At 44.6% G+C, this 24,460-nt stretch overlaps 1 protein-coding gene across 1 annotated transcript in view; it reads right to left on the bottom strand.

Moving 5' to 3' along the window:
• LOC118359123 (centrosome-associated protein 350-like) overlaps positions 1–22,022 on the bottom strand; it is a 41,235-nt gene extending 19,213 nt beyond the window's left edge. Inside the window, exons 1-14 of the mRNA XM_052480413.1 lie at positions 21,682–22,022; positions 15,815–15,858; positions 15,554–15,668; positions 15,219–15,391; positions 14,370–14,946; positions 14,182–14,268; positions 12,376–12,489; positions 10,753–10,869; positions 7,973–8,643; positions 7,558–7,682; positions 5,053–6,002; positions 4,790–4,952; positions 4,402–4,544; positions 4,118–4,310 (exon numbers count right to left, since the gene is read on the bottom strand). Coding sequence (XP_052336373.1) covers positions 4,118–4,310; positions 4,402–4,544; positions 4,790–4,952; positions 5,053–6,002; positions 7,558–7,682; positions 7,973–8,643; positions 10,753–10,869; positions 12,376–12,489; positions 14,182–14,268; positions 14,370–14,946; positions 15,219–15,391; positions 15,554–15,605 — 3,365 coding nt within the window. The 5' untranslated portion in view covers positions 15,606–15,668; positions 15,815–15,858; positions 21,682–22,022. The remainder of the gene's footprint in view (positions 1–4,117; positions 4,311–4,401; positions 4,545–4,789; positions 4,953–5,052; positions 6,003–7,557; positions 7,683–7,972; positions 8,644–10,752; positions 10,870–12,375; positions 12,490–14,181; positions 14,269–14,369; positions 14,947–15,218; positions 15,392–15,553; positions 15,669–15,814; positions 15,859–21,681) is intronic.
• Positions 22,023–24,460: the final 2,438 nt, after the last annotated feature.

Genomic DNA, 24,460 nt, shown 5'->3' on the forward strand with positions numbered 1-24,460 from the left:
CTCATGCTACCACTAGAGTGAAAGCACCGCCAACATTCAAAAGTGACCAAAACATCAGCCAGGAAGCATAGGAACTGAGAAGTGGTCTGTGGTCACCACCTGCAGAACCACTCCTTTATTGGGGGTGTCTTGCTAATTGCCTATAATTTCCACCTGTTGTCTATTCCATTTGCACAACAGCATGTTAAATGTATTGTCAAATCGGTGTTGCTTCCTAAGTGGACAGTTTGAATTCACAGAAGTGTGATTGACTTGGAGTTACATTGTGTTGTTTAAGAGTTCCCTTTATTTTTTTGAGCATCGGCCCGTACAGTATACGTAAAACATAACAGATGGAACATTAACAACTGATTCAGTTCAGGTATGTGTGCTATACTGCCAGAACACTAAATTAACAAGGTGAAATGGAGAACCAGGAACTAACAGAATTAAGAAAAGGGGGCCCCAGGAAAGCCATCCTAAGACATACAGTAAGTGAAGAAAATAACTTTCAATTAACATATTGTGCTGCTTTGAGCCAAACAAAAATGCCCAAAGACATCTAATCATGATGATACAGTATAATGTGCTTCTGCTTCCTAGCTAGAAACAGAATGGTAGACAGCAGTTCTCTCCTGCTCCAACTGCCATTGTACTCAGTGCTTTACCTTACCAGAGAACAACTGCAGCATTAAGGACTTGATCCTGAATGTAATCGCTATCACATCAAGCAGACAAAGGTATGGAGGGAATCTACCACCTGGGCAAAAAAAAAACAATAAACACCATTGGGGAGGCTCAAATGTCCCAGGAGAAGAAAAAAACTCCCTGGCAACATGCCCATTTTGCAGTGAGGAGATTTAACAACCTCGCTGCCCAAACAAAAGAGTCAGTGTTAGGCTGCCATGAGGCAGGCTGCTGTAGACCCTTCAGCCGCAACCAGAGCAACAGCCAAAATACTATTTTTCCCTGGCACTCTGCACTAGACTTCCTAAACACATTTGAATCATTAGTTCTTAGCCTCAATGCCCAGATCTATAGCCACAGCAAAATAAGCATTCTAGAGTGTTGAGTTAGATAAAGCCATACGATGTGCAAGTGGCACGTCAATTTTACTTCAGTATTCCTTGTTATGTAGGCTAAGAATGAGCCTCAAATTTGCATTATCAGTCATGAAAACCACAGCCATATTATATTGTATACGTGTTTCCGAGTTTTTTTAATGTATTTGATGGCGAAGAAGAAGCATGAAGCCAAAAACCTGACCGGGGCAGCTCTAGCAGGGCAGTAATTCACCGAAAGGATTTGTTGGAAAGGTGGCATCCTATGACGGTGCCACGTTGAAAGTCACTGAGCTCTTCAGTAAGGACATTCTACTGCCAACGTTTGTCTATTGCAATTGCATGGCTGTGTGCTCGATTTTACACCCTTGTCAATGGGTGTGGCTGAAATAGCCAAATCCACTCATTTGAAGGGGTGTGTCCATATACTTTTGGTGATGTAGTGAATTTTGATAAAATGCATTGGGTATGACTAAATCTATTCCCAAAAATAAATATAATTGTATACAAAATATGAGGAACACCTTCCTAATATTGAGTTGCACCCACTTTTGCCCTCAAAACAGACTCAAGTTGTGGAGACAGACTCTACAAGGTGTTGAAAGTGTTCCACAGGGATGCTATGCTGGCCCACGTTGACTCCAATACTTCCCACAGTTGTGTCAAGTTGGCTTGATGTCCTTTGGATGGTGGGCCATTCTTGATACGCGCGGGGAACTGTCGAGCAAGAGAAACCACGCGCTCTCACCACTGGTGTCCCCCAGGGCTCTGTTCTAGGCCCTCTCTTATTCTCGCTATACACCAAGTCACTTGGCTCTGTCATAACCTCACATGGTCTCTCCTATCATTGCTATGCAGACGACACACAATTAATCTTCTCCTTTCCCCCTTCTGATGACCAGGTGGCGAATCGCATCTCTGCATGTCTGGCAGACATATCAGTGTGGATGACGGATCACCACCTCAAGCTGAACCTCAGCAAGACAGAGCTCCTCTTCCTCCCGGGGGAAGGACTGCCCGTTCCATGATCTCGCCATCACGGTTGACAACTCCATTGTGTCCTCCTCCCAGAGCGCTAAGAACCTTGGCGTGATCCTGGACAACACCCTGACGTTCTCAACTAACATCAAGGCGGTGTCCCGTTCCTGTAGGTTCATGCTCTACAACATCCGCAGAGTACGACCCTGCCTCACACAGGAAGCGGCGCAGGTCCTAATCCAGGCACTTGTCATCTCCCGTCTTGATTACTGCAACTCGCTATTGGCTGGGCTCCCTGCCTGTGCCATTAAACCCCTACAACTCATCCAGAACGCCGCAGCCCGTCTGGTGTTCAACCTTCCCAAGTTCTCTCACGTCACCCCGCTCCTCCGCTCTCTCCACTGGCTTCCAGTTGAAGCTCGCATCCGCTACAAGACCATGGTGCTCGCCTACGGAGCTGTGAGGGGAACGGCACCTCAGTACCTCCAGGCTCTGATCAGGCCCTACACCCAAACAAGGGCACTGCGTTCATCCACCTCTGGCCTGCTCGCCTCCCTACCACTGAGGAAGTACAGTTCCCGCTCAGCCCAGTCAAAACTGTTCGCTGCTCTGGCCCCCAATGGTGGAACAAACTCCCTCACGACGCCAGGACAGCGGAGTCAATCACCACCTTCCGGAGACACCTGAAACCCCACCTCTTCAAGGAATACCTAGGATAGGGTAAGTAAGGGTAAGTAATCCTTCTCCCCCCCCTTCTCCCCCCCAACAAGATTTAGATGCAAGTGGCTGTTCCACTGGTTGTCATAAGGTGTATGCACCAATTTGTAAGTCGCTCTGGATAAGAGCGTCTGCTAAATGACTTAAATGTAAATGTAAATGTAAACCCAGAAGCGTTGCAGTTCTTGACAGACCAGTGACTCTGGCACCTACTACCATAACCCGTTCAAAGGCAGTTGGATTTTTTTGTCTTGGCCATTAACACTGAGTGGCAGACATAACATCCATGTCTCAAGGCTAAAAAAAATAACTATTTAACCTGTCTCCTCCTCTTTATCTACACTGATTAAAGTGGATTTAACAAGTGACATCAATAAGGGATCACTGCCTTCACCTGGTCAGTCTGTCGTGGAAAGTGTTCATAATATTTTGTACACTCAGTGTATATAAATGGGCCACCCCATTATATTGGGAACTGAACTGAAAAGACCACATTCATTCGCTGCTCACGCCTGACAGAGTGAGATGCATCTTTATGTTGGCAAAGAGACCCTGTAGAAAGAACACTGTAGCTGATGTGGTGTCCAAGTTTACTCTAATATTCTCTCCAGTCACTTGAAATGTGTAAATATTATAAGTGGTGGTCTTTGGAAGCCAAGGACCACTTAATTTATTTATTTCACCCTTATTTTACCAGGCAAGTTGACTGAGAACAGCAACGACCTGGGGAATATTTACAGGGGAGAGGGGGGGATGAAGGAACCAATTGGAGGCTGGGGATAATTAGGTGGCTATGATGGTGGGGTCAGATTTGGAATTTAGCCAGGACGCCAGGGTTAACACCACAACTCTTACGATAAGTGCCATGGCATCTTTAGTGAACACAGAGAATCAGGACACCCGTTTAACGTCCCAACCGAAAGACAGCACCATACACAGGGCAATGTCCCCAATCACTGCTCTGGGGCGTTGGGATATTTGTTTTTTGTCCAGAGGCCCTCCTACTGGCCCTTGAACACCACTCCAGCAGCATCTGGTCTTCCACCCAGGGACCGACCAGGACCACCCCTGCTTAGCTTTAGAGGCAAGCCAGCAGTGGATGCAGGGTAGTAGGCTGCTGGCTAACAAGGAAATTGTGTTGCATACCTGAAGTGAAACTGCACAGTGAAACAAATAGACCAGAAACTCATGTAATTGAAAGAGGCATTGTGCCCATATGCCAGCAATAATATCCCCACACAAATGTGCTCAGAGATTATAAGACAACCAAGAAGCTCAGGAAGGAAGGAAATACCAGTAATCACTGAAGGTCAAGGAGGATATTCAAGCTCCTGGGAATTCCCCTGAGCCCCTCAGAAGTGGTCTGGGCTGGAACGCCTTACCTGCAGTGTAAGTGGTCTGAGGCGCCCCCTAGTGTACTGTCAGTGTACACACTCTTCACCAGGCTGTGGATGGAGCTTCTCTCAGAGGCTGAGCCTCCTCGTCTTGAGTCTCTAGACAGGCTCTCCCACCCCGGAGAGCAGGGGCTCCTCTGCTCCTCCACCAGAGTGGCATCACTCTTGTCTGACGCAGTGCCTAAAGAGATGGGAGACACTTACACTAGTAAGAAATTGTCACTTGGCTGTCTGATTTCAGGGAAGTGGTTATTTTATGGGGCAAGTCTCACCCCTTTTCACTGAGCCCTTTGAGTGAGGTGAAGATACTGGAGTGGAGCCTGAGGAGTGATGGGATGGCAGGTCTATAGTCCGGGTGTCATAAGGGGACCTGCGACTCATGAACTCGCCATAGTGACTGTTCCCACTGGTGATGCTGCAATGAGACGTCGAGATAAGCCATATTTCAAGACCCACATCATGTGCATCAAACCACCACAGACTACTAAAACAGCAACTCACATCTGTCGAGTTGAACTCCTAGCCAGCCATGTGACATTAGTGCCACCTTGTGGTCGGGTTCCCATAATTTTTACAGGATTTTCAAATGATGTTTTAATTGCATGAGAGGTATTCAGATAGCAACACCCAGTCATGTGACAGTGGTATAAACCACTTTACCTGCATCCGTTGTATCCTTTCTTAGACTGGCTGCTCCTGCCGCTGCTGCTACGGGACGACACAAAGTCATCCTCATACGCTGGTGCCACATCTACCGAGCTGGCTGCAGACAGGCCACAATGCACCGCAGGGGAGCTCCTGTCTGCTTGCTCCTCTCCTCCAACTGCAGGGAGAAGCCAGAGGAACAGACGATGGGTTAAACATTCGTTCTTCATTCAAAACACTTCTATGGATAGGGTGGGTGTGTAAATGTGTTGGCTAACCCTTGGTGTGGTTGTGCAGGTGATTCTTCGTGAAGATGTTGATGACGTTATGAGGACTTCCCTTGGTCAGTTCCTCCCATGGGCCTCGGCTGCGGTCCCGTGGCTGAGAGAAGGGGAGGGTGCTGAGGGCTGGGTACTTCTCTGCCGCTCTCTGGAAGTGAGAGATGGGTTGGATGCCCTCCCTCTGGCCTGCACAAAATTCCAGTGACCTGAGACGCTCTGCTGGTTTGGGGTCCCTCTTTATGTGCATGCGGGGGCTCTCGTTGCCCTCCGACAGGCTGCCCTCGCTCAGCAGTGGGCCCTCACTGATGGAGTCACCGCTGGAGTCATGGAGCTTGGTCTTCCCTGGTACCTCAGGGTGCTCCTCCGGCCTCTTATGGGAGCCGATGCCTGGGGATGTCTGTGGCCTGCTGCCTGAAGCAGAGGCCCCGCCTCTCTGTTCTCTGAAGCTGTGCAGGTCGCCCACCCCTGGGAGAGCTTCGTTGTATGTGCTCTGGCCAGCACTCAGGAGCCTCTGGATCCTCAGGGACAGCTCGTCAGCAGCATCAGTGCGCTCTCTGACCGATGGGCTCACAGGCTTGGCCCAGCAGCCGTCGTCTTGAGGCTGAAGATGGGTCAGACCGGTAAGATCCATGTCCCTCGCACAGCCATAGTTGATCCCTGTGTCGGCCAGTTTCCGTGCTTCACTCTCTATGCGGGTAGACAGGGATGCGGCTGTGGCTTTCAGGGCCTCAATGCGGTTCATCTTGGTCTTGTTGGCCGCTCCTGTGAGAGTAGAGTGCTGAGGCCTGGCTGGAGGGCTGGTTCCCCTCAACCCAGAGCCCACTCCCGTTTTCAGGCCCAGGGAGAAAAGCTTGTCTGTGGGGGGAGCCAGAGCACTGGAGGGTCTGACTGCAGAACTAAGATGGTCAGGCTGCAGCCACGATGGAACTCCCAGTCCCATCTCATTCCTCAAGGAGAAAGAGTGGAGGATTAGTATTCAAATATACCATTTTTTAAACAAAGGGCTCAGAAACACTCAAAATATTGTTTTGGGGATTTACAAAGTCCTTTAGTATATGGACCCATTAAATACTTTTAGTACAGAGCAACATTGTCCATAGGATACTATGCCAAAGGTTTAAGACATCTAAATATGCATGAAGCCATTCAAATATGTGACTTGTACAGTCTAAATAGGACTTTCTGAGAACCACCTTTGTGTTCGTTATATAAGCAAAAATTGTTCAGGGTCGAGGATCAACTCAAGATTCCAAGAACTACATAGCAACTCATGAGTTTATGAACATATGCAGATGACAGTTACATCCATATTGTTTACCCTATGTGAGGACCAGACAGATATTTACAGTATCTGAAGTTTGTTGCATCTAAACTATCACTAGAAGTACCCTATTTTATGGTTAACCGAGCATACTAGGTAAATTAGTTCTCTTGCACCTTATTTGTGGAACGATCTTCAAAATGTTCTTAAAATTTGATGTTCTGGTGCCTCGAGGGTAATTCAGAAAGATGATTGAGGAACTAATGGAAGAGTTTTGGAACCACCAACACTCTTCCTAGAGCTGGTCGCCCGGGCAAACTGAGCAATCGGGGAGAAGGGCCTTGGTCAGGGAGGTGACCAATAACCCGATGGTCACTCTGACAGAGCACCAGAGTTCCTGTGTGGAGATGGGAGAAACTTCCCATCCCATGGACAGCCATCTCTGCAGCACTCCACCAATCAGGCCTTTATGGTCGAGTGGCTAAATGGATGCTCCTCCTCAGTAAAAGGCACATGACAGCCCACTTGGAGTTTGCCAAAAGGTACCTAAAGACTCTCAGACCATGAGAAACAAGATTAAAAACACGTCTGGAGGAAACCTGGCACCATCACGACAGTGAAGCATGGTGGTGTCAGCATCATGCTGTGGGGATGTTTTTCAGCAGCAGGGACTGAGAGACTTGTCAGGATCAAGGAAAAGATGAACAGAGCAAAGTACAGAGAGATCCTTGATGATAATCTGCTCCATAGAGCTCAGGACCTCAGACTGGGATGAAGGTTCACCTTCCAGGACAATGACCCTAAGCACACAGCCAAGACAATGCAGGAGTGGCCCAGCCAGAGCACGGAATTGAACCCGAGCCAACCTGACAGAGCTTGAGAGGATCTGCAGAGAACAATGGAGAAACTCCCCAAATACAGGTGTGCCAAGCTTGTAGTATCACACCCAAGAAGACTCAAGGCTGTAGTCGCTGACAAAGGTGCTTCAACAAAGTACTGAGTAAAGGGTCTGAATACTTATAGAAATGTGATTTCAGTTTTATACTTATAATAAATTTGCTAAACCTGTTTTTGCTTTGTCATGAGGTATTGTGTGTAGATTGGTGAGGGAAAAACTATTTAAATACATTTTAGAATAAGGCTGTAAACTAACAAAATGTGGAAAAAGTCAAGGGGTCTGAATACTTTCCGAAAGGCACTGTATAAGCTGTAAGTAGTGTTTTAGTGAGATGTGTGCTGACCTGGAGAGTGGATGAGGTTCTATCTCAGATAGAGACAGGTCACTGCTAGAGGAGGCACTCTGGGGTCTCTCCTGCCTCTTGTTCTCCTTGTCCGACTCCCCGGATGGCTGGTACAGGGGCCTCTGCTAAAGGAGAACACACACCACAAATAACTCACAGCGAGTTTAACTCACCACAGGATGAGTCATTTTCTACAAGCCACTTGACTACATGAAATACGAGCAATAGCATTATATGTCCAAAGTTATACTGAGGGTAATTCGACAAGTCACCATTTCACATATTGGCTCTTAATGTAACAAGGACATATATAAAAATGCATTTGACACACCATACATACCATGCTATACCCACATTTTCACTAAAGCTTGCCATGTGAGTAAGGGGACAGTGAGGGCTTCAACTATGCCTTTACCTGGTGGATGACTGTGGTAGAGGCTGGCTGAGTCTGGTAAGGCAGAGGCTCCTCTTCTAACTCAGCCTGTTCCAGTAGTAGTTTGGTGTAGGTCTCCTGCAGGCGTTTCTGTACTGAACTCTCCAGTACCGCAGGGCCCTTATTGGCTACCCCCGCTCTCTGCTTCCTATATAGCTCCTGAAGACGTTGGCTCCTGCTCTCCGCCTCCTCCCTCTGGGCCCTTCGCTCCTCCACTAGACGTCTTTTACGCTCCTCTTGTTGCCGGGTGATGTACTGGCGCACCGAGTCGGCGTCGTAGTGCCTCTTCTTGGGCCCTGGTTCTGATGGCTCTGGCTTGTTGCGCTTGGTGGGGCTGGCACTGCGGGAGCCCCGTAAGGATGAGCAACCAGCCGTCCATGCTGTGGTTCTGGCCCCGGACACTGAACCCATCCTGGGCTCCACTGGAGCTCGTTCCTCTGCTCTCTGCTCCAGCTGCAGGTCGTCCAGGATGCCCTGGATGTCTACAGACAGGAGATCTGTGTTGAGGGCCCTGTCCTCGGCTGGGCCTGCAGAGAAAGGGTCTGGGGTGGGCTGGGTGGTCCTGTCCCGGCTGCAGGGTCTCTCTGAGCTGCTGGGTCTGGACCGACGATTCAGCTCCAGACAGGGGTCCGAATTTGACCGAGGATGGGATGCTGGAAAAAATTTGCAAACGACAAGGGGTATTGGATTGATTTGGGACTAAATGTTATTGTGAATTGAAAGGAACATGTGTTTTGTGTGCATGATTAGGGGGAAAATCGTGGTAACTATTAGGGCTGTCAGAGTTAAAGCGTTAAAATTAAATGGCAATCTTTGCTACGCATTTAATTTTTGTCAGCCAAGTCCGTTTCCTCACAACACTGTTCTGTTGGTGTACTAACAGCTGCTACCAACAGCAGCAGCAGAGCGGTCTGCCTCTCTTGTAGTGCTAAAACAACTATACACGCAGCTTTGAGCAACAATTCTGAAAGAAAACGTACAGAAAGTTCAACCATTCACTTTCTCAGGCGTTTCTATAAATAACAGCAGACACTTCATTTGCACAGAAGTAGCTAGCTTGTTATGCTAACGTTAGCTAGCTAGCCAAACGAGAATGTTTAGAATGTAGTGGCAGAATGCCTCTAGATTAAACTCAGATTTTAAAAACAGAACAGCCATTCAATTTAGCTGTTTTTTGTTAATAGTCCTCAGGTCAAAATAAATGATCAAATTATTCCAATTCTTGTAGTAACAGCGTGTAACTAGTTCATGTTGAAGAACATGGATAAGAAGTAGTCTAGGCTAGATCTAATAGCTGTATGATATTTTACATGAACTCAAGACTTGACTGATCTGTTATTATTCAATTCAATTCAATCTTAAATAGTCAATTTTGTGTTTTCTTCCCCTATAGGCAAATTAAATTATTCCTACAACCCAATGTGATGCGTTTTATTTGAAACATCTTCAATAAATTTGAGATTAATCGCAGTCAACTACAGAAAACCATGCGATTAACTTGATAAATGTTTGTAATGTTTTGACAGCCCTAGTAGCTATATCCAGACAACACATCTACAATTGTTTAAGTAAATGTTCTGTGTGGAGTTCAAGTTAATGTCACTTGCAGAAGTACAGTGAAATGCCTTTCTTGTAAAGTCTAACCCCAACAATGCAGAAATTAATATAGCAGTAAAAAAAAAAAAAAAAGAGAGACTGGCAGTACAACCCTTTAAGCAGCCTCATGCTTCTCCCCCACCCCCCAGATATGAGTACCACCAGCACAACCCATGGAAACCAGACCATGCTGAATTGCGCAGTCAGTCAGAAACGGCTAGTCAATCTTAATTCATTCCGGTCACTGACAGCCAAAGTTGGCTAATGTAGGGAGACTGCCTGCGCTAGAAGAGACGACAAACTCTTTATTTATTGATATTCCTTTAGCCGTGCACTGTACGCCTTTTAACATGCAATAAACAAACAAAAACATGAACGCCACATATACAGTAACACAAATGCAATTTTCTGCATTTATGAGAGTGCAATTAGGTGTCCATGTAAACATGATTGTTAGGGGAATCGTTCTTCTTGCATAGCATGTTAACATTTTAATCAAACTATTATATGAATCTGACTATCCACAACAATCTCATTATTGTGTGCATGTAGCCGTACACATTATTGTGTGATTAAGTGGAGGGGGATGAGGGGGAGTGGAGGGGGTGAGAGGGATAGAGGAGAGAAGGCCAAGTAGAGCAGAGATGGGTGAGGGTAGTGGATAGTGCCTAAAGAAAGTATTCTGACCCCTTGACCTTTTCCACTTTGTTACGTTACAGCCTTATTCTAAAATGGATTCAATTAAGGGGGTTTTCCCATCAATCTACACACAATACCCCATAATGACAAAGCAAAAACAGGTTTAGAAAATTTCGCACATTTAAAAATAAACTGAAATATCACATATACCTAAGTATTCAGACCCATTACTCAGTACTTTGTAGAAACATCTCACGGATGATCAATGGAAACAGGGTGCACCGGAGCTTAATTTTGAATCTCATAGCAAAGGGTCTGAATACTTACGTAAATAAGCTATCTGTTTATGTTTAATAAATATGCAATCATTTCTAAAAACCTGTTTTTGCTTTGTCATTATGGGATAATGTGTAGATTGCTGAGGATTCTTTTTTATTTATTCTGAATAAAGCTGTAATGTAACAAAATGAAGAATAAGTCAAGGGGTCTGAATACTTTCCAAAGGCACTGTGTGTCTCCCAACCCACCTGTCCTGGCCAGTCTGTCTGTGGGCTCTGGCCTTTGGTCTTGAGGCAGACGTGGAGCGGGGCCCAGTACCATCTTCACCAGCTTCTGGCCCTCCCGCCATGACGTGGTGCTGATCACTGCAGCAAGAGGGGGCACACCATGAAAACACACAGAAAGGTCATGGTCGCTGTAGAGTTCAGCAGTAATGACTTATGGCAGGACTGTTTATCAGAAAGCAAAGACTTTCAACTTAGAATCCTTAATTGAAACAAAGTGGTCAACCCTGCTCTGTTTTGGTAAAAAGCTGAGGGATATACCTGAAATTTTTGCCACTCAGTAATGGACAGGGCTATGGATGCAAGGACTGGCCATCCATGATATCAAAATGACAGTTAACTATGCTTTGAGGCTATACAGTGTTAGTTTACATTTACATAGTTACAAACATTGGAGTAAAACTAGCTTTTAATTGGGTTATGGGGTACAACAGTTGAACTCACGAGGTATTTATAAGTTATATCCTTCATGATTTAATTGGTACATTTAATTAATTTCTATTGCCCCTTGAAAATGTGTCCAAAAAAACCCTAATGCTGTTTTACTGAAGTGATACTCACTTGCACAAAAGAGACATAATGATGTCGTCTCGCTCTAATATGAAGTCTTTGGAGAGAAATTATTTTAGAGCTGCATTATGCAAATTTTATGAGTATAGGTCAATTATGCACCATCTGCATAACCAACTTTGAAAATATTTTTAAAAATGTCTTCATAAAAAGGTGTCAGCACTGCAGTGAACTCAAGGGATCTAGCACAAAGCAGTGTTGCTGGATTCATTTTCAACAAATGGAACATTACCATTTCTCAATTCTTCCATTACTTTGAATAATATAGCCTACCGATTTGCTCTACAAAGCAGGGGCTGACGTTAGGCCAGCAGCTGTTCCTGTTTGGTAAAGGAGCTGAACTTGATCTTAGATCTCAGGGGGCTATTTCTGGTGAGCGGGCTGGGAGCAGATGTCCAGCAGCAGGAACACAGGGTAAGACTACACTATACCACAATCATCTCACTTTCCACTGCACTGTGAAGAACACACACACACACACACAGACAGAGACAGAGAGAGAGAGAGGCAAAGAAAGAGGGAGGGAGGCTGGTGTGGGCCCAGTACAGGGTGGCTGTCAGAGAGCTGGTATGCCCAGCCCAGCAGAACTGTGGCGCATCTGCATTCCAACTACAGTGTGCATCTACACTGCGGCTTGCTTGCAATCAGCATGCGATACATTCTGGACATTTCTTTGTGGATAAGTGACTTAAATGGTGCCACTGACAAACAGAGGCCTGTTTAAGAGCACACAGTTAAGGCCTAATGTGGTACACGCCTTCCAGATGTATTCACTGTGATACGCCTGCTCAGGTTCAGTGTGCGTGCTGCACAGTAACTAATGAACCAAAACAAATGAGGAGATTCCCCCTGTTTGTGAAAGACCCCTGGGCTTTGTAATTAATTATCACCTACACACACAATATTGGAGGAGCTTCCACATCTTCTATTGAACGCATAGACCCAGGATGAGTAAGCACGAGAGACAAATAAAAAGAGAGATGGAGAGAGACGGGGATAAATGAAAAGAGAGCCAACCTAGCTTGGTTTCCGGGTCGGAAACAGAAGCTGATTTATGGATTTTCCTCACAGGCTTGGACGGCTTCCTTTCCTTAGCCTTCTCTGTGGGTCGCTGCTTGGCCTTGGTGCTCTCTAAGACGGTGAGAAAGGATATGACATGACAGTTTGAACACAAAAGAGGGAAAAATAACAGAACTATCACATTTCTAAAAAGTTGCTACCTCCCTGAAAGACATCTGAATGCAAAACAAAGTAATTGAATATGAAGCTGGTGGACTGCAACAGTATCAGAGGACGAAGCAGAGAACTTTGGCATGAAAACCTGTGAGGAAGCACAGGAATCAGCAGAGAGCCAGGGAGGACAAAGAAAATACAAAAATGTTTCTTCAGTCATACAAAATGGTAGGGTAGCGAGCAGTGCTGCGGTTGTGACAAAATGCCTGGAAAATCTGCTGCAGCAAAAACCTCACCACATTCATGAAGTTATCCTAAATTTAGAGGACAATCATTTCTTTGGTGGAATTTTTTTTCTCTCAAAATCATTCTTGTCCGAAATAGGACAGTTGCTTTATTTATTGAAGGAAACAGTTGACTGGGATAGGTAAAATAGCTCTTAGTCTTTCTTAAAATACTGGAGTGTATTTTATGCCATCTCATTTCCAGGGCAGTTTGAACGGCAGAGCAGTATTTAAGCACAGGAGCTTGAAATCGGAACAACAATTATATTTATAGCCTAGTATTACAGTTTTTTTCCCAGATCAAACTGGGAGTTTAGGTATTGGGAGTGGCAATAGGTCTGGTCAGCTAATCTGAATGGCCCTGGACAATAATATTTGGCCCCCATCTTGGCATTGTAGAGAAATTTGTTTTACTTTTTTTTGCCAATTTCTTGCAATTCTACAGATTTCTCCATGGAGCGGAGAGAAAATGTTGCAATTTTAAAGCAAATTTCATGCGATTCCACTTATTCTGCATGGAGCGGAGAAGATTTTGCAGTTTTAAAGTTAATTTCCTGCAATTCTATGCATTTTGCCATGGCTAATGCAGTGTTCTTATGCTCAAACATAAAATAAATGGTCTCGAATTCAGTTCTCAGAATTGTTAGTTCTCAAAGATTATATAGGTCCATCATCTTTTCTACATACTTTACATCCGGTTTTAGTAGTTCAAGTAAAACAAAGCATTCTTCCATCCCAAAGATTATGTGGCTCGAAAAGAAAAACACTTAAAGACTTTGCAGACTACGATTTTAGCCGTCTTTTGCCACGATTTTGCCGTATCAGACAAAATGTTCATGTTCACGTGGGCAAATCCTTTTGATAAATGCACAAAATCGCCAATCAAAATAAATGTTCTAACACAGCGACCAAGTTATTTTGGGGGAAACTTTGACCCCTGTGTCATAGAAACATGTAATACATGGGAAAATGTGTACAATTGCAGGAAATGAGCATTAAAACGGCTAAAAATTATCCGCCAACAAATGGTGTGAACAAGGGATCGCATGGGTTGCGAGGTGGGGGTTTGTTATTATGCCAATAAACGACAATATCCATTCAGACCTGTGCCACCATGAAATTTGTGTGATCAGATCTTCTCAAATAGTACTTGAGCACCCCTGGACTATGCTGTCCATCTGATGTCCTTTTCCATTGTAAATCCACTATGACGTCAACAACCCATTGATTCTATTGAGTGGTGATGAGCTGGCAGTCACTCCCCACATCTGTCAATAAGACCTGTTAACTGCAGGGGTCATTATGTAAGCATAGCTAATAGCATAGGGTGTGTCCTTTGATTGGTCATCTACCACTCAGTGCTCACCTGACAGCTGGCGAGACAGGTCTCCGTAGATCTCTCCCCACACTTTACCATCAGGAGTGCAGATCTTGGTCTCACTCCTGTTGAAACCTGATAAGAACAAATGACTGTTTGGTTTGAAGGAATGATGTAATCAGATTTTTACATCCAGTGCAATTGGAGACCAACTTTCTCTATCCAGTGGGCTTTACCTTTGTATATAGGTGCCGGAGGTGCGGCTGCCACTTTGCGTATCTTAGCCGTGGGTACGGTGGTGGTCTCCACAGCTCCACTGATGCCCACAGGCTGCTCCAGCAGCCTGTCTCTGTCAGCAGCCTCCAGGTGCTCTCTCTGTCTGCGGATCGTCTCCTTCAGCTTCTCCAGCTTGTCGTCAGGCTTCCTCCGCCTCAGGTTCTCCAGCCTCTGGGAGGCCGAACCAGGGCTTGAGGAAACAGTCTCTGCTGGGGGTGGGGGCGGGCCCTCCAGGGTGTGTGCTTTGGGCCTGTGCTCCGGGGCCCCCCCCTTGTTAGCATCTCTGGCTGTAGCAGCGTGGCCTGGGGGGCGCAGGGCTTCCAGCGTGGGACAGTGGTTGAGGTAGCGCACCACAGTGCTGTCCAGAGCAGAGGAGTGTGTGCTGTCCAGGTCTCCGCGAATCTGCAGGTCTCGCGTGTCGCTCTGGTAGACCAGCTGGCTGAGACAGGAGTCCGGGGGAGGGGGGGTGGCATCCTCCGACTGCAGACTCTGGGCCTCCAGCTGGGAGGTGGTCAGGGGGGGTGTTGGGGTTGCTTCCTGGGGGGGGTCACTTAAGCATTCAGGCTATTTGAATGGGATGTGTCAAGATCACATGGCTTTGAATGGCAGCCTTATGTGCAAAGATCTACACATGTACATGTGGCTGTAAAAGTAGCGACTTAACGACCATCTCTGACTGCAGGACTTATAGGGTAGGTCAAGAACTAAAAACAACCTTTTGCACTGTATCGTCGCACAACCTCAGCATACATTAGTAAACATGGTAGAAATACACTTAAAATGTTTTTACATCTCATTAACAGTGCATACCTATAAGAGGTCAGAGGCTCTTTAAACTCAACACAGTTGTTCCTGTGGACGTTGCTGTCCTGTGTGGTGTTCCTCAAGGGGCTGCGGGAGCTCTTGTCTGGGCTCCGATGACTCCTCCTTCTGGACTTGGAGGTTCCGCCTGCCTGGGAGCAGTCCTCTGTGCGCCGCCCATCTGAGTCAGGAGAGATAGGGTTAGAATTCCTGCAAAGTAACCTTGCAATGCAAAACAACGCAAAGTAATGACGATGCCTGCTGCTAAGTCCAGTTTGAGAACCTTGTTCTATAAATAGTAACCATGGCTTACAAGGATGAGATATATCATTGTGTACCTCACCTCTGCGGCTCACTTTCCTGGTGGCGCCCCCAGAGCTTTTCTTTGTATCCATGACGGAATCCAGCAGAACTCCAGAGCCAGGAGAAGCCTCCAGGTGGTTCTCAATGTGCTGCAACTGCAAGGAAAACAAAAGCGCCTGACTCAGACAAAGAATGCAGAACAAAAACTCAAATACCACAGCCCATGTATCATTGCATTAAGTGGTGAGTCTACAAAAATAGAAAAACTGTGAAACAACATTGTTAATATGGGTTTACTTACAGCAGCTTTGGTCTGATTCAGACTTTTCCATGCAGCTGACAGCTCTGAGGAGAGAAAGGCATTAAAAAAATGTTTTAATTTAAAATCAGCAACACAAAAAGGCAAACAAAGCCTTTGCAGCCCCATAGAGACATTCGAAGTAACTTGAAGAGGTATCCCACATCCTTATTTCTTCAGTGTGACAGACAGAATGTTGCACTAATAGAAGAATGGGCTCCCGAGTGGCGCAGTCAGGTAAGGCACTGCACCTCAGTGCTTGAGGTGTCACTACAGACACCCTGGTTCAAATCCAGGCTGTATTACAACCGGCCGTGATTGGGAGTCCCATAGGGCAGCGCACAATTGGCCCAGCGTCATCCGGGTTTGGCCGGTGTAGGTCAATCATTGTAAATAAGATTTTGTTCTTAACTTTACTTGCCTAGTTAAATAAAGGCTCAATCAAAAAAATTGCAGACATTAAGAAGCTGTCCTGCCCAGTAGTCTGCGCCGGGACAGTCAGTGGTGGTTCATTCCGCTTGGAGCTCCATATCACTCCTGTTCACCTTCAATTAGAAAAGTTTATTTTATTAAAATTGCTAAAATTCAGTGTGGCTGTACAGTGCCTTTGGGAAAGTATTCAGACCACATTACAGCCTTATCCTAAAATTGACTAAATTAAATAAAAATCAGCAATTTACACAAGTATTCAGACCCTTTGCTATGAGACTCGAAATTGAGCTCAGGTGCATCCTGTTCCCATTAATCATCCTTGAGATGCAACTAAAACTTGGAGGCCACCTGTGGTAAATTCAATTGATTGGACATTATTTGGAAAGGCACACACCTGACTATATAAACGTTGTAGAGTTGACAGTGCATGTCAGAGGAAAAATCAAGCCATGAGGTCGAAGGAATTGTCCGTAGAGCTCCGAGACAGGATTGTGTCGAGGCACAGAAGGGGACCAAAAAAAATGTCTGCAGCAATGAAGGTCCCTGAGAACACAGTGGCCACCATCATTCTTAAATGGAAGATGTTTGGAACCACCAAGACTCTTCCTAGAGCTGGCCGCCCGGTCAAACTGAGCAAGGGTTTTGCTCAGGGGTAACCAAGAACCCGATGGTCACTCTGACAGAGCTCCTCTGTGGAGATGGGAGAATCTTCCAGAAGGACAACCATCTCTGCAGCACTCCACCAATCAGGCCTTTATGGTGGAGTGGCCAGGCTGAAACCACTCCTCAGTAAAAAGCACAACAGCCTGTTTGGAGTTTGCCAAAAGGCACCTAAAGACTCTCGGACCATGAGAAAAAAAAAAAAAAGAGTCTCTGGTCTGATGACACCAATATTGAACTCTGGCCTGAGCGCCAAGCGTCACATCTGGAGGAAACTTGGCACCATACCTACGGTGAAGCATGGTGATGGCAGGATCATGCTGTGGGGGATATTTTTCAGTGGCAGGGAGTGGGAGACTAGTCAGGATTGAGGGGAAAGACGAATGGAGAAAAGTACAGAAAGATCCTTGATGAAAACATGCTCCAGAGTGCTCAGGACCACAGACTGGGGAGAAGGTTCACTTTCCAACAGGACAACGACCCTAAGCACACAGCCAATACAGCATATATAATATGAATATAATGTTTACATACCCTACATTATTTCTCATATGTATATACTGTACTCTATATCATCTACTGCATCTTTATGTAATACATGTATCACTAGCCACTTTAAATTATGCCACTTTGTTTACATACTCATCTCATATGTATATACTGTACTCGATACCATCTACTGCATCTTGCCTATGCCGCTCTGTACCATCACTCATTCATATATCTTTATGTACATATTCTTTATCCCTTTACACTTGTGTGTATAAGGTAGTGGTTTTGGAATTGTTAGCTAGATTACTCGTTGGTTATTACTGCATTGTCGGAACTAGAAGCACAAGCATTTCGCTACACTCGCATTAACATCTGCTAACCATGTGTATGTGACAAATAAATTTGATTTGATTTGATTTAGAAGTGGCTTTGGGACAAGTCTCAATGTCCTCGAGTGGCCCAGCCAGATCCCAAACTTGAACCCAATCGTATATCTCTGGAGAGACCTGAAAATAGCCATGCAGCAACACTCCCCATCCAACCTGACAGAGCTTGAGGATCTGCAGAGAACAATGGGAGAAACTCCCCAAGTACAGGTGTGCCAAGGGTCATATCCAAGACTCAAGGCTATAATCGCTGCCAAAGGTACTTCAAAAAAGTACTAAGTAAAGGGTCTGTAATAATTTCACATAAAAAAATAAAAAAATTGCTTTGGGTATTGGGTGTAAATTGATGAGGGGGAAAAACAATTTAATCAATTTTAGAATAAGGCTGTAACCTAACAAAATGTGTAAAAAGTCAAAGAGGTCTGAATACTTTCCGAAGGCACCGTATGTGAGAAATAGGAACCTAATGTCAGCAGCAGTACGTTTATGCTGCCATCTATCCAGGAAAACAGAGTTCAAACCACCTGAGCAGACACACATTGAAGCCAAACACTGCATTAATGCTACTTGCAGGCAGGCAAAGAATCTAAGTGACTGGGACCAGCGCCTTTTACCCAGCATCTGCAGAGGTTCAAAACAGGATTGATTATACATACGTATGGATGTATGAAGGAAATAAATAACCAATGTATCATTAATGACAGACTGCTGACTCAAGAGCTGTTGCACTTCCATTTAAAGAGCTGTTCTATTTCCATTCCAACCGGTTCTACAGCAAATACCTAACAAGGTTTCCTTATGACGGGACAGGAACATAGGAAAGAAAAATACATGACTTTGGGTGTATTATTTATCACAAAGTCTTCACGTAGGGTGACAGTAGAAGCAATGCATTTCCCTCCAATGTTGAAATTGCTTAAATTAATCAAAATCACAATTGTATGTCACATGCGCCGAATACAACAGGTGTTACTGTGAAATGCTTACTTACAAGCCCTTAACCAACAACGCAGTTCAAGAAATAAAGTAAAAAATAAAAAAGTAACAAATAACAAGGCTATATACAGGGAGGACCAGTAACGAGTCAATGTGCGGTGGTACAGGTTAGTTGAGGTCATTAGTACATCTAGGTAGGGATAAAGTGACTACGCACAGATAAACAGCAAGTAGCAGCAGAGTTAAAACAAAGGAGGGGGTGTCAATGTAAATAGTACAGGTGGCCGGCCATTTGATTAATTGTTCAGCAGTTTTATGGCTTGGGGGTAGAAGCTGTTAAGGAGCTTTTTGGACCTAGACTTGGCGCTCCAGTACTGCTTGCCATGTGGTAGCAGAGAGAACAGTCTATGACTTGGGTGACAAGTCTGACAATTGTTTGAGCCTTCTTCTGACACCGTATAGTATATAGGTCCTGGATGGCAGGAAGCTTGGCCCCAGTGAAGTACTGGGTCGTACGCACTACCCTCTGTAGCACCCTACAATCGAAACCCGAACAGTTACCATACCAGGCGGTGATGTAACCGGTCAGGATGCTCTCGATGGTGCAGCTGTAGAACTTTTTGAGGATCAGGGGACCCATGCTAAATCTTTTCAGTCTCCTGAAGGGGAAAAGGTGTTGTTGTGCCCTCCTCACAACTGTCTTGGTGTGCTTGGACCATGTTAGTTTGTTGGTGATGTGGACACCAAGGAACTTGAAGCTCTCGACCCGCTCCACTACAGCCACGTCAATGTTAATGGGGGCCTGTTCAACCCCCTCTCCTTTGACTTGCTCACGTTGAGGGAGAGGTCGTTGTCCATATCTGACCTCCTCCCTGTAGGCTGTCTCATCGTTGTCAGGGATTAAGCCTAACAAACTTAATGATGATGTTGGAGTCGTGCTTGGCCACGCAGTCGTGGGTGAACAGGGAGTACAGGAAGGGACTAAGCACGCACAACTGAGGGGCCCCAGTGTTGAGGATCAGCATGGCAGATGTTGCGTACCGTTACCACCTGGGGGCGGCCTGTCAGGAAGTCCAGGATCCAGTTGCAGAGGGAGGTGTTTAGTCCCAGGGCCCTTAGCTTAGTGATAAGCTTTGTGGGCACAATGGTGTTGAACGCTGAGCTGTAGTCAATGAACAGCATTCTCACATAGGGGTTCCTTTTGTCCAGGTGGAAAAGGGCTGTGTGGAATGAGATTGAGATTATGTCAACTGTGGATCTGTTGGGATGGTATGCGAATTGGAGTGGGTCCAGGGTTTCCGGGATGGTGTTGATGTGAGCCACAACCAGCCTCGAAGCACTTCACGGCTACCGATGTGAATGCTACAGGGCGGTAGTTATTGAGGCAGGTTACCTTCGCTTTCTTGGGCACAGGGACTATGGTGGTCTGCTTGAAACATATAGGTATTACAGACTCGATTTGGGAGAGGTTGAAAATGTCAGTGAAAACACTTGCCAGTTGGTCCGCGCATTATTTGAGTACACTACCTGGTAATCTGTCTGGCCCTGCAGCTTTGTGAATGTTGAACCTGTTTAAAGGTCTTACTCACATCGGCTACGGAGAGCATGATCACACAGTAGTCCGGAACAGCTGGTGCTCTCATGCATGCTGCAGTGTTGCTTGCCACGAAGCAAGCATAAAATGCATTTAGCTCGTCTGGTAGTCTCGCGTCACTGGGCAGTTTGAGGCAGGTTTTCCCTTTGTAGTCCGTAATAGTTTGCAAGCCCTGTCACATCCGACAAGTGTCAGAGCCGGTGTTCTAGGATTCAATCTTAGTCCTGTATTGACGCTTTGCCTGTGATGGTTCATCTGAGGGCATATTGGGAATTCTGATAAGGTCCATGTATTCTTTGGGAAAAAAAAAAAAAAAAAAAAAAAAAAAAAACAGGGCCTTCTGGAATCTCATATTTCACACTCCATGCATTCCTCTCATGTCACTGCAGTTTACTCATAATAAACGACATAATTAGGTTTAATAGGTCCTCTATGTAATAAACAACAGCTCAGGCTGGCATGGATGACTATTTCAAATGGTGTTTTAATATTCAAGATCCAGCCTACAGCCCATCTACTCGCAGCAACCACTTTTGACAGTCTGGCTGAAAACCCAGTGACAGCCACAAACTAAGTGTAAAATGACAGCTACAAGCTACAGTTTCAGTGTTATTAACGTTACATGTTTAAATAATTTTTGTCATAAACAGTTACTACTATAAATCTGCCAAATAATTTTCAACAAAAGCAGAACAGCTGAGGTGTGGCTCCCAACCAAGTTAAATCAACTTGGTTAGTTAGCTAGTAGGCGATTAAACCCAACTCCACGATACATTTGGTGAATAATTATTCACAGAAACTGTCGCGTATTACAGTTTGAAGCACATCGGTCGGCTGCAAGTAGTTCTCATTGTCACTGCAAATGAGAGGTGATCATTTGTAAGCAATCTAGAAAAACTTACTATCCAGTTTTTTATTGAATATTAAAAACATACAATATACTTGCAGTGAAGCCGCTGAACAACTACATCACATTATTAGTCATCTAAGTGTATAGTTAGTTAGCCTAGCTAGTTTACTAATTGTAGCTAGCTAACGTAAGTTAACGTTACCTAACTAATTATTTGCCAATCGGGGACTTACATGACATATAGTATAGAACATTTTATATTTAATCATAACTCTTCGGTAACTATGGGGACGCTTGTGCTGTGGGCTTGATAACATTAGCAAGCAAACATCCCCTGTTTCTAGCGGAAAGTGACAGCAGGCTAACACAGTTAGCTAGCTAGCTATGAAACTTTACTAACGCAATGTTCGCTAACAATAATATTAGTTAACTTTGTAGTTAGAACGCTAACGATAGTTTGGGGCTTCGTTTAGATGTAATTTTGCACAACTTCTAAAATATGCCAATCGTGGCTACATACCGGTCCGGGTGACGCTCCAAACTAGATGCCCATAGCTCGTGATGATGGTAATTTCTTGATGATGGACATAAAATCAGGCAACTTTTCCAAAACCGACCAAGGCCGCTGCTACTGCTACAGTAGCTAGCCTACTGTCAGATTTTTGCCAGCTATTAAACTAATTAGCTGCCGCCTCTTGTTAATGACACAGGCTTGGAGAGTTTGGTTTTAGCTTCTATCAATAAATAGCTAACCGCCTTCCCGTCTTTTCCTGGTTACAGTGTTCATATTCCCCGACATTTATGAGTTAGTTAGACTGTCCACCATTGACAAAATAACAACAGGAAACTGATGACGTGTAAACTCGCGGGAGGTGGAAACGTGACTTCACAAAACAAGACTGGAGCCACAGGTTAAGTTATTCAAATCCTTGCTGGCGCCGTCTTCAGCGGGTGGAGTCCAGAGGGGTTGCGTCACTAGTTACTGCAGACACAAAATAGAAATTGGCATTATATCATTTATTTAGCTTTAAATTAAGGTTAGGCATAAGGTTAGCAGTGTGATTAAGGTTAGGGGTAGGTTTAAAATCCGAAATTGTAGAAACAGGCGGAGTTTAGCCATTTAAAAATATATATATATATATATATATATATATTTTTTTAACCGTCTTAAAATACAGTTCAATTTATTTTTGTAGGGTACGAAAATGTGGTTTTCTGTTTGTAAATTTACATTTGTGTGTATGAAATTTGGCCAAAAGAATAATGAAATTAATTACATAAAAATGTTCCGCTTATTTCTATTGTATGTAAAGAATCCAAACAGTACATCTCTCCACAATAGTGTAAAATCTTCATAAATGTGTTCAATTATAAACCTACTGATGTCTTGCCACAGTTTTCTTACATGCATACAATGCAAAAAAAGATGCAAAACTGTTTCTGGGTGGTCATTACAAAAGGACCAATTTGAGTTGATGTTTTCCTTACACTTCTTCATATAGTGGTTGGCAGGATAATATTTATGAATAATTTTAAAGGAAACTTCCTTAATTTTGTTAACAAGTAGGTATGTGTGTGGCAACATCCAAACTTTTTTCCAACAGATATTATCAATAAATCCATTCCAATAAGGCATGACATAAGGTATAGAAGAGAAACAAATCTTTCCTACTGATGAGTCAACAGGGTCAATAGAAGGTAGGCTCTGAGGGTCAGGTCTTGACACGTTCCTGAATAACATAGCAACACCTGAGGGAATAGCATCTAAAACAATTGCAAAATATTTAGGTGTTACAGAGTTTAACCATTTATGAACGTGTGGCTGTGATAACTAGTGACGATTAATGGCCGAGTTCCTTTGCATTCCCAGTCTGGAAACTTCAGAAATGGTCCCCGTTTTTATTGTTTTATTTTGTATTTTTTTTATTCAACCTTTATTTAACTAGGCAAGTCAGTTTAAGAACAAATTATTATTTACAATGACGGCCCACCAAAAGGCAAAATAACTCCTGCGAGGATGGGGGCTGGGATTAAAAATACATTTAATAAAAATATAGGACAAAACACACATTATGACAAGAGAGAGCACAACACTACATAAAGAGAGACCTGAGAGGACAACATAGCATGGCAGCAACACAACATGACAATAACATGGCAGCAACACAACATGGTAGCAGAAAAAAACATGGTACAAACATTGTTGGTCACAGACAACAGCACAAAGGGAAAGAAGGTAGAGACAACAATACATCACGCAAAGCAGCCACAACTGTCAGTAAGAGTGTCCATGATCAAGTATTTGAATTAAGAGATTGAGATAAAACTGTCCAGTTTGAGTGCTTGTTGCAGCTCGTTCCGGTCTCTAGCTGCAGCGAACTGAAAAGACGAGTGACCCAGGGATGTGTGTGCTTTGGGGACCTTTAACAGAATGTGACTGGCAGAACAGGTGTTGTGTGTGGAGGATGAGGGCTGCAGTAGATATCTCAGATAGGGGGGAGTGAGGCCTAAGAGGGTTTTTATGAATAAGCATCAACTGGGTCTTGAGACGGGTATACAGAGATGACCAGTTTACAGAGGAGTATAGAGTGCAGTGATGTGTTCTATAAGGAGCATTGGTGTCAAATCTGATGGCTGAATGGTAAAGAACATCTAGCCACTCGAGACCACTCTTACCTGCTGATCTATAAATTATGTCTCCATAATCTAGCATGGGTAGGATGGTCATCTGAATCAGGGTATAGTTTGGCAGCTGGGGTGAAAGAGGAACGATTACGATAGAGGAAACCAAGTCTATATTTAACTTTAGCCTGTAGCTTTGATATGTGCTGTGAGAAGGACAGTGTACCGTCTAGCCATACACCAAAGTACTTGACTACCTCAAGCTCTAAACCCTCAGAGGTAATAATCACTACTGTGTGGAGAGGGGCATTCTTCTTACCAAACCACATGACCTTTGTTTTGGAAGTGTTCAGAACAAGGTTAAGGGTAGAGAAAGTTTGTTGGACACTAAGAAAGCTTCGTTGTAGAGTGTTTAACACAAAATCCGGGGAGGGGCCAGCTGAGTATAAGACTGTATCATCTGCATATAAATGGAAGAGAGAGCTTCCAATTGCCTGGGCTATGTTGTTTATGTAAATTGAGAAGAGCGTGGGGCCTAGCATCGAGCCTTGGGGTACATCCTTGGTGACAGGCAGTGGCAGATGTTCTGACTTTATACACTGCACTCTTTGAGAGAGGTAGTTAGCAAACCAGGCCAAAGACCCATCAGAGACACCAAAAATCCTTAACCGGCCCAC

Source organism: Oncorhynchus keta, chromosome 26 (assembly GCF_023373465.1).
Source record: "Oncorhynchus keta strain PuntledgeMale-10-30-2019 chromosome 26, Oket_V2, whole genome shotgun sequence".
Lineage (NCBI taxonomy): Eukaryota > Metazoa > Chordata > Actinopteri > Salmoniformes > Salmonidae > Oncorhynchus > Oncorhynchus keta.